This window comes from Molossus molossus, unplaced genomic scaffold (assembly GCF_014108415.1).
Source record: "Molossus molossus isolate mMolMol1 unplaced genomic scaffold, mMolMol1.p scaffold_m16_p_3, whole genome shotgun sequence".
In the NCBI taxonomy this organism is placed as follows: domain Eukaryota; kingdom Metazoa; phylum Chordata; class Mammalia; order Chiroptera; family Molossidae; genus Molossus; species Molossus molossus.
The window spans coordinates 1730585-1746191 of record NW_023425366.1 but is presented as its reverse complement, the minus strand read 5'-3'; the positions used below and the strand labels follow the sequence as shown (position 1 = coordinate 1746191).

Below are 15607 nucleotides of genomic sequence, written 5' to 3'. Positions count from 1 at the left end.
TTTTCCTTCACGAGGTTAGGGAAGTTTTCATCTATTATTTCTTCAAATAGGTTTGTAGTCTCTTGCTTTTTCCCTTCTACGGTGCTTCTTTAGTGTGGATGTTGTTATACTTGATATTGTCCCAGAGATAATTATCCCCATTAAAAAAATTTTTTTCTCTCTGCTGTGATTGGGTGTTTTCTACTACCTTGTCTTCCAAATCCTGATTTTCCTGTGCTTCAGCTAATCTGCTGTTCATCTTTGTGTGTGTAGTCTTCATTGCATTTAGTGTTGTCTTAATTTCTTACTGGTTCTTTTTAGAGTTTCCATGTCTGTTTTCATGCTTACCATCTTTGTTGAAGCTCTCATTGAGTTCATACATTTTTCCTCTGAGCTCCTTGAGCATTCTCATAACCATTGTTTTGAACTCTGTATCTGGTAGATTACTTGCCTCCGTTTCATTTAGTTCTTTTCCTAGATTTCTACACTTCTTTCATTTGGGGCATGTTTCTTTGTCTCCCCATGTTGACTGCCTCTCTGTGTTTGTTTCTGTGTATTAGGTAGAACTCTGTGTCTCCCAGTCTTGGTAGGGTAGCCTTGTATGCTAGGTAGGTTTCTTATGGGGCCCGGTGACAGTCTTCTTGGTCACCTGAGCCAGGGTCTCCAGGAGTGTCTCTTGTGTAGGTTATGTGAGCCCTTCTGTTGTAGTTGAGCCTTGATTGCTGTTGGCATCTCAGTGGATGGGGTTGATTCTCAGACTGACTGTGGATGTTATCACAACCACAATGTACAAGCTGCTCTGCAGGGACTGACCCCACAGAGCAGAATTGACCCAATGGGGTCTGGTGCCTCCGAGAACTCCCTTCGTGTGTGCCCCTTGCAGAGCTGATCCAGCGGTGCTCCTCTGTGGGCTGGCGCTGGCCAGTGGGCATGTTGGTTCTAGGGCCTCTTGGGAGGGACTCCGGTGCAGGTCAGCGTCAGCGCTGCCTATGGCTGGCGCTGGCCTGCCTGTTAGGAGCTACACAGCGATTCACGGCTCATGGCTGCCTTTGTGGGCTGTGCCTGAGGGCCCATGAGGCGGCCATCTGAGAACCAGGCTTGCTGCCGGCCTCCCGCCAGGCTTGTTACTGGAAGGACCTCAGGTTGGACATGTTGTATGAGGCAGGTTCTCAGGGAGTCACCGGGTAGGGGCAAGTGGTGTTCACCTGGATGATACAGGTTCACACTTGGTGTCAGTGCTGGGTCTGAGACCACTCAGCACAGGTTTCAGGGTACTCCGAGGCCAGCCGCCACCTGCCTGGGGCAAGGGTTCAGGGTGTTGCCAGGGCAGAGCTAGTAGAGTTCCAGGCACAAGCAGATTCGGATGTGGAGGGAGGGCTCACCAGAGGGAAGGTGGCACCGTCCCTGTGCGTAAGGCACCCCTCGCCCTGGAACCATGGGCTTGGTGTGTCCCTGTGTGTCTGTGGCACCCTGAATCTGACTGCAATTCCTTGAGACTTTTCAAGCAAAACTGCAATGTGGGCCCGGTTTGGCTGCCGCTGACAGCCCAACCACGAGTTGGCCAGAGCCGAATGGTCAGGGCGGGGCTGGTGCAGCTCCCCAGGCTGATGTGGAGTGGGGGGCGTGCTTGGCCCAGGAGCGGAGGTGCCTGTGGGCCGTGCCAGAGGAGGACTTGACTTGGGGCCTTGGGGCTGTCCCCCAGCCCCCACCCAGAAGCCACACAGTGCTGTCTCTGTGGGTCTGGGAGCCTCCAGCCTCATCCCTTCACTGGGGCTCAGAGTGAGCACCCGCAAATGAGAGTCTGGGCGTTGTCCCTTTAAGAGGACACCTGGGTTTCCAGCAGCCTTCTGTCTCACCTGGACAGGTGGAATCCCTGCTGGTTTTCATGGCCAGGTGTTGTGTGGGCTCCTCTTCCTGGCTCTGGGCTCTGGCTGGGGGGCCCAGTGTGGGTTGAGACCCCTTGCTCGTAAGGGGGAACCTTTGCCGCTGAGACATCCCTCCTGATTCTCAGCTGCCACCCGTGGGTACGGGACCAGCCCGTGACACATCTCCACCCTTTCTGCCAGTCTGATGTGGCTTCTTCTGTAAATCTTTGGTTATGGGGCTTCTGTTCAGCCAGTTCTCAGTTTGTTGTTCAGCTGCATGTTCTGAGATGCAGCCGATGTGGTCGTGGAAGAGGAGAGCACAGTGTCTGCCTGCTTCGCCCTCTTGCACCTTCCTCCACGTGAGTCCTTTCAGTCCTTGTGGCGGGTGGCAGGCTGCTCACCTGCTGCCACCTGTTAGCTTAAGTGCTGTGTGTTGCTTATTCTAGAACCGTCCAGTTTCGCGCTGTGAGTGCACAGTGTTCCTTTGGGTGGGTAGACTGTAATTGTGGTTTTCTATTGTTAGACGCTTAGTTTTCAATCTTTGCTACAAAACAATGTTGGCAATGAATCTCATTGTACAGGCATCGTTGCCCATCATGGGGACACATCTGAAGGGTGACTTCATATGTGTGAACTTACTGGGATGGAAATAAGTTTTTTTTGTTTTGAGAGAGAGAGGAAGGGGGAGAGAGATAGAAACATCAGTGTGAGAAACCTCGATCAGCTGCCTCCTGCACGCCCCCTACTGGGGATCGAGCCCGCTACCCCGGCATGTACCCTGACCGGGAATCGAACAGGGACCTTTCAGTCCGTGGGATGATGCTCAGTCCACTGAGCCCCACCGGCCGGGCCAGTGTTTACGTTGTAATAGAGACTACACTTGTGAAGCAGGTGGCGCCGGCTTCCCTGTCCTCTGCTTGACGCGATGCTACCAAGCTCGAAGGAAAACCTTGTGTTAGTCTTTCTTGTTTCCCTTTTGAAAATAATGTGTAACTTAAATATCTTTAAAAGCCATTTGTACTTTTAATAAGCCATTTGTTCATGTTTTTGTCCTATTTTAGTGTGTGTGGGGGGTGTTTTTCCTTGTTTTTGAATTGCCGTTTATCAGATAGGTAACAAATTATTTTTTTCATTTGTTTATCAACTTCCTGGGAATAATTTATTAAAGATTTTTTAATGTGTTAGTTTTTGTCTGTATGGATTTTGTTTTACATTTTGTTAAAAATAAATGTCTCATTTTCAGGTAACTAGAAAATCCTGTTTATTTTCTTGTCACTAGGACTTGTGTAAGAGCTGTTGTCATATATGGGGGAACCCAGTTTGGGCATTCAGTCCGCCAGATAGCCCAGGGCTGCAACGTGCTGTGTGCTACTCCTGGGAGGCTGATGGACATCATAGGCAAGGAGAAGGTAGGCCGGAGGGGTGCCGTGCTCACGGGCTGGACGGACAGTGCTTTGTATGGGAGATGGAGACAGTGGTGTAAAGATAGGTGTATCTGTTAGAGCACCGTTTATAACCATTTATGTTTTAGGCCTTATCATATTTTTAACTAGTTCTTACATGAATCTTAAAATAATTTCAGCAAGACCTAAGTAGTGTTTTTCATGTCATACTTGGGAAAACAAGCTGCGTGTGCTGTGTGATTTATCCCCCCCCCTCCCCCCGTTAGCGCTAGTACATCAGTAGGCCAGGGTTAGAGTCTAGGTCTGATTCCAGAATCCGCGTCCTAACCCGGCCACACTCAGAGGAAATGCCCTGAATGCTTTTCTCCAGTTTCAGATGTCTCGATGGGAGCGTCCTTCCTGGAGGAAAGCCTCTGGCATCAGTAGTCGGGTTTCCTGTGGGAGTGGGAGTGGCAGTGACCAGGCCTGTGCCTTTCCTAAGAATTGGAGGCGAGATTTTAGGGCCCTGCCCTGACTGCAGGCTCTCACCACCACATTTCCACATCTCTCAGCAGCGCCTCAGGGCCCTGCCATGATGCACACGATGCTTCTTTTCTTAGCTCTTCTCTAAAGGGTTTCTCAGAACATGCTTTTTCTTTATCAAGGCACTTTTCTTAGAGTACTTATCAGAGTGCCCAGGAGGAGAGGGAGGGAGGGACTGGATGAAAGAAGGTGAAGGGATTAGTAAAGAACATGTATGCGTAGCCCCTGGCACAGACGTTTGCATCTGCCAGCCTGTTAGGGATGTCCCTTCTGGAATTAGCGTCTGCCTGTCCGAGAACACCGCGCACCCTGTGCCGTCCGTGCAGCATCACTAGCACATCTGCTCTTTACCTTCAGAGCTGACGTAACACTTAGATTCAGTTGTCAGGCGCACTGGCCGTATTCCACGTGCCGCTTAAGAACGACAAGTGGCCAGTGGCCAGCACGTCAGACAGTGAAGATGCCGGGTTTGTACATAATTAGGGTCTGTTGTGCAGAATCGATCAAGATGTTGCGGTTTCACTCTTAACTTATAAACTGTTTTACAACATTAGAGAAAAGTTGAGAACTGAAATAAACAGTAAAATATTATCTAAGCATAACAATTCCCATTTTATGTATTGATTTCTAATCTTCATTCTTAAGAATATATTAATTGGAATTGTGGGGGATGTTTTAGTTTACTATATTAATTAGTGTGCATTCTCTGCTCTGATCTTTGAAAATATCCATAAAGATTGGTCTCAGACAAGTCAGATATCTAGTTTTGGATGAAGCTGATCGCATGCTGGATATGGGCTTTGGACCAGAAATGAAGAAGTTGATTTCCTGCCCAGGAATGCCATCAAAGGAACAGCGCCAAACCCTTATGTTCAGTGCAACTTTTCCAGAAGAAATTCAAAGGTAATTGTTTTCTTCTTAAAGATAATTGTGATGTACATAAGTGTTTCTGTGGAAGCAGAAGCAATGAGTATCCTTGATTAAAAAGTAGACATATTCCTGAAATGTTGGCCATATCTTCCATTGTTTCTTACCTTTGTTCCTGGCTTTGCATCAGCATCACATTTTATTTAAATGTGTGTGTGTGTGTGATAGCGCAGCATCTAGCTAGGGCTTAACACGTGCTTATTTACTGAAGGAAGTTATTTCTATAATTGTGCCTTCAAATCAAAACTATAGAGCCTTTGGTAGAAAATTGTATACCCGCTGTTGACAGGTGTGGTCTGGTGAGCTGTGGCGTTAGGAGGATACATCCCCGCTAGCGTGGTGACAGCTGCCGCCTGTGTCCTTCAGCCACAGGAGGTTGGCAGGCCCAGACAGCAGTCTCAGCTGGTAATTTAGAGGTGGAACTGCTCTCTCTTTGGGAACCAAGACCTCCAGATCTGCAGAACCTATAGTGGGGGGGGGGGCGCAGGAAGCACAGATTCCCATGCGGGTCACGGGGAGCCATGGGGGTGCGCCACTCTTGGCTTGCATCCCTGGTCCCCAGGCCCCTGCGCCAGGAGAAGTCTTCGGGTTGGAGTCCATGCCATGTTGAACGATGGGCCAGCCCCACAGAGAGTCACTTCAGGCTGCCTCTGGGCTGGTTTCTCAGTGGGTGGTCCCAGTTTCTGTCAGGGTGGCAGCTTCTGGGGGCCATGGTGTGACAGGCCCTGGGGATCACCTTTGTTCTGAAGTGGGCCCCCTGGTCTGATACTCCCCAAGCCCTCAGATAGTTGAGCTGGCTATCAGTTTCTTTCACTTATCATATAGTTTTAAAAGTCTGTGCGTATGCCCTGCCGGTGAGGCTCTGGGACTGAACATTGACCCCTGCACCGAGAGGTCGCTGGTTTGATTCCTGGTCAGGGCACATGCTCAGGTTGTGGGCCAAATCCCCAGTGGGGGACATGCAGGAGACGGCCAATCAGTGTTCTCTCTTATTGATGTTTCTATCTTTCTCTCCCTCTGTCCCTAAAATCAATAAAGAAAATATATTTAAAATAAAAATACAAGTCTTTGTGTAAAATTAAATAGAACTCTTTGTTGGGGAAAAGGTCTAAATCATAAGAAAGCGTTTAGGCAGTTGGTACAGGTTTTGCACTAGTGACACATAACATAGTAGTTTCTTACACTTCAGTGGGGTCTTACATTTGAAGTAGGATATCTATGTTTCCATTGTCCTTGGTAAGTAATATCAATTATCTACCTAATCAGCGACTACTATTCCTGCTGCCCATCTATTCCTTGATTTACCCTCAAGTGGGAAAGTGTTTGGTATCAGCCAGCTCAAATGGCCGTGTGCACGTCATCCGTCAGTCATGTTGTTGAGGACTTTTATGAGCCATATTGGATTCGGAGCCCTGGGAATGTACAGTAAATAAAGTTGAGTCCCTGGTCTTGGGTTGTTTGTGTCATTCAACTGCGTCACTGTCTTCTGAGTCCATGTTTCTCATTCTCTGTGTTCACTGAACCCTTGCAGCGTCCATTTTGTTAGCTGGCACCTCTGCCTGTAACTCCCAGACCTGCTGCCTGCATCCCTGACCTCTGCTGAGCCCCAGGCTCTCAGATCTAACCTTCTGGCCGTGTTCTCGCGTGGATGGATCACTGCATCATGCTCACCCTGTCCCCAGCGGAGCCCTGCTTGGCTCCCTCCTCCGGGTTTTCCTTGTTGGCATGATAGTCTTTCTAAGCCAGAGTCCACAGAAGCAGGTTTAATCCCCCTCACATTCCTTTACGTCTCTGCCCTTGAAAAATCTTCCAAACTTTTACTTGCTGCTTGCTTAGACCAAGCTTCAAACTGACTCTACTCTATAAAACACTTTGAACATTTATTGGAATATAGGAAGTGTTCAGTAGATTCTGTTGTAACACTACATTATTGTAAATATATTAAATATTAAAACACTATACAATTAAAATGTATATATAGTATACATTAGAAAGTATAGTAATTGTTTTATTTATTTATTTTTATCCTCACCCAAGGACATTTTTCCATTTTTTGTTCAGACAGAGTGGGGGCGGGGGGAGAAAGAGAGAGAGAGAGAGAGAGAGAGAGAGAGAGAGAGAAACATTGATGTGAAAGGGACACATTGAGTGGTTGCCACCCACACAACCCAACCAGGGCCGGGGATAGACTGCAACAGAGGTACGTGCCCTTAGCGGGAATCAATCCCGGGTCTCTCTGTACTGCAGGCCGACACTCTAACCACTGAGACACACCGGCCAGGGCTATTTTAATATAATTTGATGTCAGCACCTCCGAGGCAGAGACCATCCTGTTCATCTTTGTGCCCAGTGCCTAGTCCCAGTGTGCCTGACCCAGGCCCCGCAGTGCTCAGGGAACGAGGAGGAGGAGGGACAGGGAAGGACTGTGCCCAGTGCCTAGTCCCGGTGTGCCTGACCCAGGCCCCCGCAGTGCTCAGGGAACGAGGAGGAGGGACAGGGAAGGACTGTGCCCAGTGCCTAGTCCCGGTGTGCCTGACCCAGGCCCCCGCAGTGCTCAGGGAACGAGGAGGAGGAGGGACATGGAAGGATTGCTGATGGTGTCAAGGTTTGTGCCTGGATGAGAGGGTGCTTGACTCTGGAAGAGGTAGATCGAAAGGAAGCTTTTCTCTTTTTCATGGTGGGAGAACAGGGAGGAAAAAGAGGCAGCAGCTATTTGCAGAGATTCGGATATGCTGAGTTTGACTATTTTCATGATATTCCAGGAGACGGCGAGAGAACAAGGGAGAAAGGAGGGCTGCAGGGAGGTTTGGATCTGTCCTGTTATCCCCAAAGTTGGCTTTCTAACCGTAGTTCTCCTTCTCTGCCCCCCGGTCTCTGGGTGACCTCGTTTGTGTCAAGGTGCTAATACCCCAACCGTAGGGGCGAGTCACATCCACGGCCTGGCCTGGCCTGGCCTCTGGGCCCTTCACTTCTTGTCTCATACTTTGCCCACTTTTGCTCAACAAATACAATTTTCTATGTGTGTCATGACGTGAAAGGCACTGGCCTAAGGTCTGGTTTGCTCATGGCCGTTCATGTGAAGTTTAGTAATTTAACAAACAATATTTCACATAATACACACAATGAGCAAAGAACAGAATTTTTTGCAGTAAACTGACATTTCAGTTGAGCACACACATTTTATATAGTTTTACATGGTCAGCACATCCAATCAGAATTAATGTTCATTATTTGACACAAACTTTTCACTAGTAGTTACATATGTTGCAGAATCAACATTTTATATTAATCTGACAATAGTACTTGGATGATACAAGCATTCACCTTATCATCTTGCAGGATTTCAGCAAATGCTGTGCGTATTAACGGAAGAGGTTAATTTAAGGAAAAATCTTTTGTCTTTCAAGGCTGGCTGGGGAGTTTCTGAAGCCGGACTATTTGTTTGTCGCTGTTGGACAAGTGGGCGGAGCCTGCACAGACGTCCAGCAGACCGTTCTCCAGGTGGGCCAGTACGCGAAGAGAGAGAAGCTCGTGGAGACCCTGCGGAGCACAGGTACCTCCCTCGCCGTGATTATTTTTTGTCATGATTTTGATGTTTTAAAATTACCCTGAGAATTGTTTGGCATGGTTTTAATAAATTTGTTTTTATTATTCTTTTTTAAAACTGTTTTTATGATTCCGTTTTCTGTGTAAATTATGTAGTAGAATAGTTCTTTCTCCTCCATAAAGGTTAGACATAGGACGGAGTTGAGACTGCATAATAGTATTTGGCCAAAAACTATTCCAGCAGAAAAATGGTTTTGTTTGTTTTTCTGTTTTAGAAAATATAAACGCTCAGGTACCATGTCTCCGGCAAGCTCTACTCCACCGAAAGGGAATTCTTCACTGTTTTCTGTCTGCTTCCCAGTTTTTGTTTCCTAAGGCCCCTTCTTCAAAAATTCAAAGCATTTTAGGGCTGGAGGGAACTTGAAAGATCCGATTCTGTTTCTTCACAATACCAGTGAGAAATCTAGTCCTCTGTCCCCCAAAAACAGTGTTTATGGAGAGTCAGCATTTCTTTGTTTGGTTGAAATAGTTGTAGTTTGTACCCGGAAATAAAAGTCTCAGGGACTCACGATAGCTTCTTGTGGCCTCACAGCCGAGTGCGTTCCAGGCTGTCCCTCCCCTCCTGTCCTCCACTGGCCTGGCTCTTCTCCACCGCGATGTCGGTGTTGGAAAGGGGGAGGAGAAGGCAAGAAACCATCTGATTTCCAAAAATGAGCAAAAGAAAGAAGGTTGACTTAGAAAGCACTTTTTAAAGGTTTTTAGTCTTTATATATGTGTGTGTGTGTATATGTATATGTGTGTATATCTGTGTGTGTGTATATCTGTGTGTGTGTATATGTATACATACATTTTTAAAAACCAAATACTTAATGTTGAGTGAGAAATTTTACTGGTTTGCTTCGTGATGTTTCATAACACATTCTGTGGCACATAAAATAAAAATAATACCTGCTATGGGCCAGTTATTGTTCTGATTGTTATACATGTGTTACTAACTCATTAGTTCTTGAAACAGCCTTGTGAGGTAGGTCTGCCACCCCACCCTGAGGATGGAGGACACAGAGCAGAGAGGCCGAGTCCCTCAGCACGTGGCTGAGGGTGAGCTCTGCTGGCCAGGAGCACGTTCTGTTGTGATCACAGTTGCGTGTGGTCTGTAGACCAGCACCTGTTCCGAGAATAACCCTGATGAAGAGGGTTTCCAGAAGTGCCGGTTAGCCTTCAGGGTCAGTGCATGAGCACTTTTGGTATATTTCTGTGTTATTTAAACTGTTAAATGTTTTGAAGTTTAGAATTCATTGCTGTATTTCTTTTGCTTTGCATGGAGTATCTTGCCAGTATGCCCTCAGCTTCACAATTTTGTTCATATAATTTAATATTTTCTTTTTCATTTTTTTACCTTGGAACCTGCTGCCAGCAGGGGTGCAGCTTATGGTCTGAACCAGAGCTGATGCGAAGTCAGCAATGAGGGGAGTCAGCAGAGTGAGATTTGTGGTCGCTGGGGGTTCACCCTGGGAGCCAAGGAGGGGTGGGTGAGGGCTCGGCTGCTCAGGGGTGTTTGGTGCCTGACCCTCAGGGGAGTCAGCTTTGGCATCAAGCATCAAGTCTGATAATTTCTGATAAAACGGAAAATCATTGCTCGTCAACCAAATGACTGTCTGCAAGGGCTCTGCTCGTGCGGGCGCCTTGGCTTTCTCTGCTGCCCCCCGAGACCGCCCCTGGCGCCCCGTCTCACAGCCCCGGTCGCAGTCACCTCGGTGCTCAGACACGGCTCCTGCAGCTGTCCTGATGCTTCCTCTGACCACATCTGATCTGTTGCAAACCTTCTTGGTTCTACCATCAAAATACATGCAAGATCCAATAGCTGCTCAGTTAAAGCAAAGATCGGCTCTTACCACCTCTCTGGTGACAGCCCGTGGCTCCCTTCTCAGAGGAAAAGGTCCTTTCAGTGGCCGTCGGGCACGTGGCGTGGCCTGTCGTCTCCGTCTCTCCTGCTGCCACCCCTGCACACTCCGCAGCAGCTCTGCTCGGCACTGCGCACACACCGGGGGTCCTGCCTCGCAGGCCTGTGGACTTGCTGCGTAGGTCTGTTTGCCGAGGTTTCGAGCACACCAAGAACACCCAGCCTCGGCCTTCATGGTGCTTTCCCCAGATGCTCGAGTAGTTCACATCTCACTTTGTCATCTCTCTGTTCACTGTCATCCAGTTAGAGAAGGCACCCTCTCCAGACCCTCCATCCTTCTGATTGTCCTTCCTACCACTTCACGCAGAGTATTTGTCAGTCATTTGCGTCCCCCCAGCGCGGGCACTGTCTGCTTCACTGCTGTGTTTCCAGCGCCTGGAACGGCGACTGGCGTCTGGACACTTGTTGAGTGAACGAAGCCAGATGATAGGGTGAGGGCGGGATTATGAACATAGTGAGTTCTTCCTTCCATTAAGGCTGTAACTATCATCTTTCTAACGTTTTTTAGGGAACTTCTTTGTGTGGAAAAATCTCTGGCTCATGCTTAAGTTTCTACCAATTGAACACTTTAAGCTAGCAAGTCAATAATGTTTGATGCATTAGGACCCTGGGAGAGAGTTATCACTTAATTTTTTAATTATCTATATAAGATACTTTGAGTCTGGTTGGCGTGACTCAGTGCACTAAGAGGTCGCCGGTTCGCTTCCCGGTCAGGACACATACCCAGGTTGTGGGTCTGATTGCCATTGGGGGGCGTGCAGGAGGCGGCCATTTGGTGTTCTCTCTCATCGATGTTTCTGTGTCTCTCTCCTTCTCCCTTCCTCTCTCTCTCAAATCAATAAAGGGAAAAAAATACTTCGGGGACAAAGACATTCAAATTAAGCGATAAAGTTAGAACATGAAGTATTCTAGAGTTTGTCAGCCCTGGGTTGGGTGCCATTATTATAAATACCTTGGACAGTCAAGGCAGAGTGAAAGATGGGGTAAGCTTGGAGGCCAAGGGCAAAGGCATTTCTGTACAGGGGGGAACGCAGAGCCTGAGACAGCGGTGGGCCTGCCGAGAGCAGGAGGATGCACTGACCTTCCTGCCGATGGCGCGAAGGGCAAAGGACAAGCTGGTTGTTTCAGTCCTGAAAGTAAGAAGAACAGTCCTTGTCCCTTTACCTTTGACAGTCATCCACTAGGGAAATACTTGCGTCCCTCATACCTGCCAGGCTCGTGCACGGCGCTGGGAATGAAGTGATGGATGAGAAGGGCTCCTGCTCCCCCTCCCCCTCCCCCGCCCCCTCTCCTTTCCTGAGTTTTCAGTTTGAATGTTACCATTTCATTGTCTTGTAGGTGATGAAAGGACTATGGTCTTTGTGGAAACTAAGAAAAAAGCAGATTTTATTGCCACTTTTCTTTGTCAAGAAAAAATATCAACAACAAGTATTCATGGGTGAGTAAATTAACACCCTTTCCTAGTAGGGAGCTGATGTCTCATGTGTTCAGACCCATGAGTGTGTGTAACTAAGAGGATACAATTGTAGGGTTAGTGTTCAGAGTTCTCAAGCACTACACTGTGATCCTTCATCTTCCCTTTAAGTTGAAAGTAGACTCAGTGGCAGGATAGGTTGAGTTGAAGGTCTGTCTTCAGTCTCCTCGTCCTGAGGAGAAGAGTTCACTTCTCAGAGGGTCTCACTTACAGGCCTCTGGTCCTCAGGTCTGAGTGTTTTCTCTGCTGAATCTAATCCTTTTGAAGCCTGACACTTTTTATTATAGGGGTGCTTAAACACATATTAACACAGCCTTACTGGTATTTACTAGTAGAGATGAAATATTAATCAGTGAATATGTAGAATTCTGAGATTACGCTTTGTTAAAAATCTGTATTTTTAAGAAAGTATTCCATTCAAATAGTTGTATTTTTTCAAAACTAAAAAGATGACTAATAGAGATTATTAATAGGTGAGATTTGACATTTATCACACTTGAGTTTATACTTTGTACGTACTACCTGTTACCTCATCTGCAAATGGGGGTGACTGTTCCAACCTCCAGGTATTGTGGGAATTGTATAATAAATACATGGTATATAAGGAATAGACTTTAATGTTAAATGTCGCTGTCTTTACTAATATTACAAAGAAATTTATATGTTGAACTTTAAAGGCTCTCCTTCTGATTTTCTTAAGAGCTGTCCTAAAACATGTGCTTTCCTTTCTCCCAAGTGACCGGGAACAGAGAGAGAGAGAGCAGGCCCTTGGAGACTTCCGCTGCGGGAAGTGCCCCGTCCTTGTTGCTACTTCCGTGGCTGCCAGGGGGCTGGACATCGAAAATGTCCAGCATGTTATCAATTTCGACCTTCCTTCCACCATCGATGAGTATGTTCACCGGATCGGGCGCACCGGGCGCTGCGGGAACACCGGCAGAGCTGTCTCCTTCTTCGACCCCGAGTCAGACCGGCACTTGGCACAGCCTCTAGTGAAAATACTGTCAGATGTAAGTATTTAAAAAACATGTTTTGGTTCATTCTCACCCAAGGATATTTTTTCCATTGAATTTTAGAGTGGAAGGGAGGAATGGGGGAAGAGAGAAACACTGATGTGAGAGAGAGACATCAATTGGTTGCCTCCCGCACGTGACCCAACCAGGGCTGGGGATCAGACCTGCAACCCAGGTATGTGCCCTTGACTGGGAATTGAACCTGTGACCCTTTGGTCCACATGCCCACGCTCTGACTGCTGAGACATACCAGCCAGGGCTAAGTATTAAAATTTTAAAACTGAATGTTCTTAACATTGAAAGTAGACGTTTTATACATGTGTATATTCAGGGAAAGTAGATTGTTCCGTTTTTGAGACTTTGTGCATGTTGTACATGGAGTTCATTTGCTTTTAAAGGCTCAGCAGGATGTTCCTGCCTGGTTGGAAGAAATTGCCTTTAGTACCTATGTTCCTGGCTTCAGTGGGGGCCCAAGAGACAGTGTGTTTGCGTCGGTGGACACCAGAAAGGTGGGTCGAGGGGCAGCTCAGAACCTGGCGCTTGTCCCTGTGAAGGAACTGTGACATGGACGTCCTCCTAAGCCGCTGCTCCATACGAGGGGCTGCTTCAGTGTTTCTCTACAGTTTTATGTGCATGGATGTTTTTGGTATTAAAGGTGAGGAATTAACAAGATGTAGACTTAAAATTCCTCCTTTCCCAATTTTGCTGGCATTTTATATTCCAACTTGGTATCTTTTTTTTTTATTCTCACCTGAGTTCATTTTTCCATTTTTTGTTCAGATAGAGTGAGAGGGAGAGAGAGAAACATCGACGTGAAAGGGACACATTGAGTAGCTGCCTCCTGCACGACCCAACCAGGGCTGGGGACAAACTGCAACCGAAGTATGTGCCCTTAGTGGGAACCGAACCCCGGTCTCTCTGGACCGCAGGCTGATGCTCTAACCACTGAGCCAAACCGGCCAGGGTCTAACTTGGTGTCTTTTGAACTTTCCATGTGGATTCTTCAGTTTGGAATTCTGGCCACATCAGCACTGAGATGAAACACTAGCGACACGAGCTGTGTCTTCTCTGCTGGGTCAGTGCAGGCCACAGACATGGAGCACATGGCATTACTGATTCACACCAGCTCATTGGCAGACAGAGCTTCAAGTTTCTCTGTTTGCCAAAACAATTGGCTTACAGTTTTTTTCTTGACATGTCTTGTGCAGTTGAGACTCCCAGGTGGAGACGGGCCTTTTTTCAATAGCTGGGGTTCGTGGAGAGTGGATGTGGGCGGGCATGGAGGGGCGTGTGAGTGCCCGGCCCCAGTCTGGGCGGTGTGACTGCAGCTCTGAGAACTCTAAATAATTCTTTTTCTCTTTCTTTTGAAGAATTACCAGGGCAAGAGCACTCTGAACACAGCAGGGTTTTCTGCGTCACAAGCTCCTAACCCAGCAGATGACGAGTCATGGGACTGAAGCAAAACCCCCTTCAAGTCTGTGGCTGCGTCTGTCGTGCAGAGAAAACAAAGTTCTGAGTTTGAGTTTTCAGCGGAAGTGTGAGACCCGACACTCCGCTCTCATTCCCGCCCCTAAAGCCGCACAGGCTGGTTATGTGAGATGCTCAAGGCACCGCACGCAGCTGCTGGTGCGCTTGGCGTTGGCTGCAGGATTAAAGCGTTCCAGATGTCTTGCTTATTTCTAGTGCATTCTTCAGGGTTTGCTGACACGTTCCTGTCTCAGCGCTGAGACTTAGCAGAGTGTTTATTGACCCATAACAAGCAGTAGCGTCTCTGATGCACTTTTGGTTAAAAATGGTTGGGTCTCATTCATATGAAAAGGAGGCTTTAAATGTTGAAGCATCGGTGTGCCGTGGGGATGTGGAGTAGACGTGACAGGTGAGCGCGCCTGGTGACTGACCTGGACCGTCACCGGTAGGATGGGCGTGGGTCCGTGTGCACTGAGCTCGGCGCGTGCCGAGCGCGTGTGGTCTGGTGGCTCTCCTGCAGCGCTGCCCCTGCGCCTGCACAGCGCTTGTGCTTCGCTGTCCGTGGCGTAGTTTCCAGCTCCTGTGTTTCGAAGTTTGTTTCATGAAATCAATGGACAGTCATCTTACACAAACACTACATCAGTACACAGATACGATGATGAGAATCATTCTTAGAACTCAAACTATACCAACAAGAATTTTTGTTCCTTCTTGCCATCATTAAATTTTTTGATATTTTAAGATTGGGGGCAACAGCCCTCTTCTCATTTACCATTATATATCATATATGTCTAGAATGTAAGTTCTTAGATCATTGAATGAACGATCCAAAACGTTAAAACAGCGAGGTGTAAATATAGGAAGACAGAAATGATCAGTTCTGAGTGTATGCTATTGTTCACTTGAGAAGACTCCATGTCCTCGACATTCATCTTGTTACAAGAATTTGGTTAGGATGAGAAGGGGCATTAAACAGATGTTGTGAGGATCACTAGTTAAGATGCCTGCCACATACCATATTCAAAATCGGTTTCCTGCGAATTACCAAAAAAAAAAAGTACAAAACATAACATTAAATAGTAAACCTTTGAATTGGGGGCGAGAGTTGACCGTAAGCTGCAAGGACAGAAATCACGAAGGAGGCCACAGGTTCGTCACAGGAGGAGTTGCTTCGGAGTGAGCAGCGGCAGGAGAAGGGGTGCTGTGGCTGCAGGTGGGGGCGTGGGGGCGTGGGGGCGTGGGGGCGGGCAGGCCAGTGCACAAGGCCCGGGCCTCCTAAGGGAGTTCAGCTGGAGAAATGCGGGGGCTGTTCAACCTACACGTTACAGCCTCGCTGCTGGGAAAGGCTGGCGAAGATGTTCATTGTTATCGTGATGTCTCTTAGTTTTCCTCCAGTTTGTTTTGTTTACAGAGATCATTTACAGACCATTTCTGTCTTTTTCATCATTTCCTCA

At 47.5% G+C, this 15607-nt stretch overlaps 1 protein-coding gene across 3 annotated transcripts in view; it reads left to right on the top strand.

The window, feature by feature from the left end:
* Window positions 1-14143, top strand: part of DDX4 (DEAD-box helicase 4) — a 59975-nt gene extending 45832 nt beyond the window's left edge. For all 3 annotated transcript variants that reach the window (XM_036279573.1, XM_036279575.1, XM_036279572.1), the window contains 7 exons: window positions 3124-3253; window positions 4506-4672; window positions 8104-8249; window positions 11541-11640; window positions 12413-12683; window positions 13085-13195; window positions 14066-14143. In XM_036279573.1, the coding sequence (XP_036135466.1) occupies window positions 3124-3253; window positions 4506-4672; window positions 8104-8249; window positions 11541-11640; window positions 12413-12683; window positions 13085-13195; window positions 14066-14143 (1003 nt within the window). The remainder of the gene's footprint in view (window positions 1-3123; window positions 3254-4505; window positions 4673-8103; window positions 8250-11540; window positions 11641-12412; window positions 12684-13084; window positions 13196-14065) is intronic.
* The last annotated feature ends 1464 nt before the right edge of the window (window positions 14144-15607 follow it).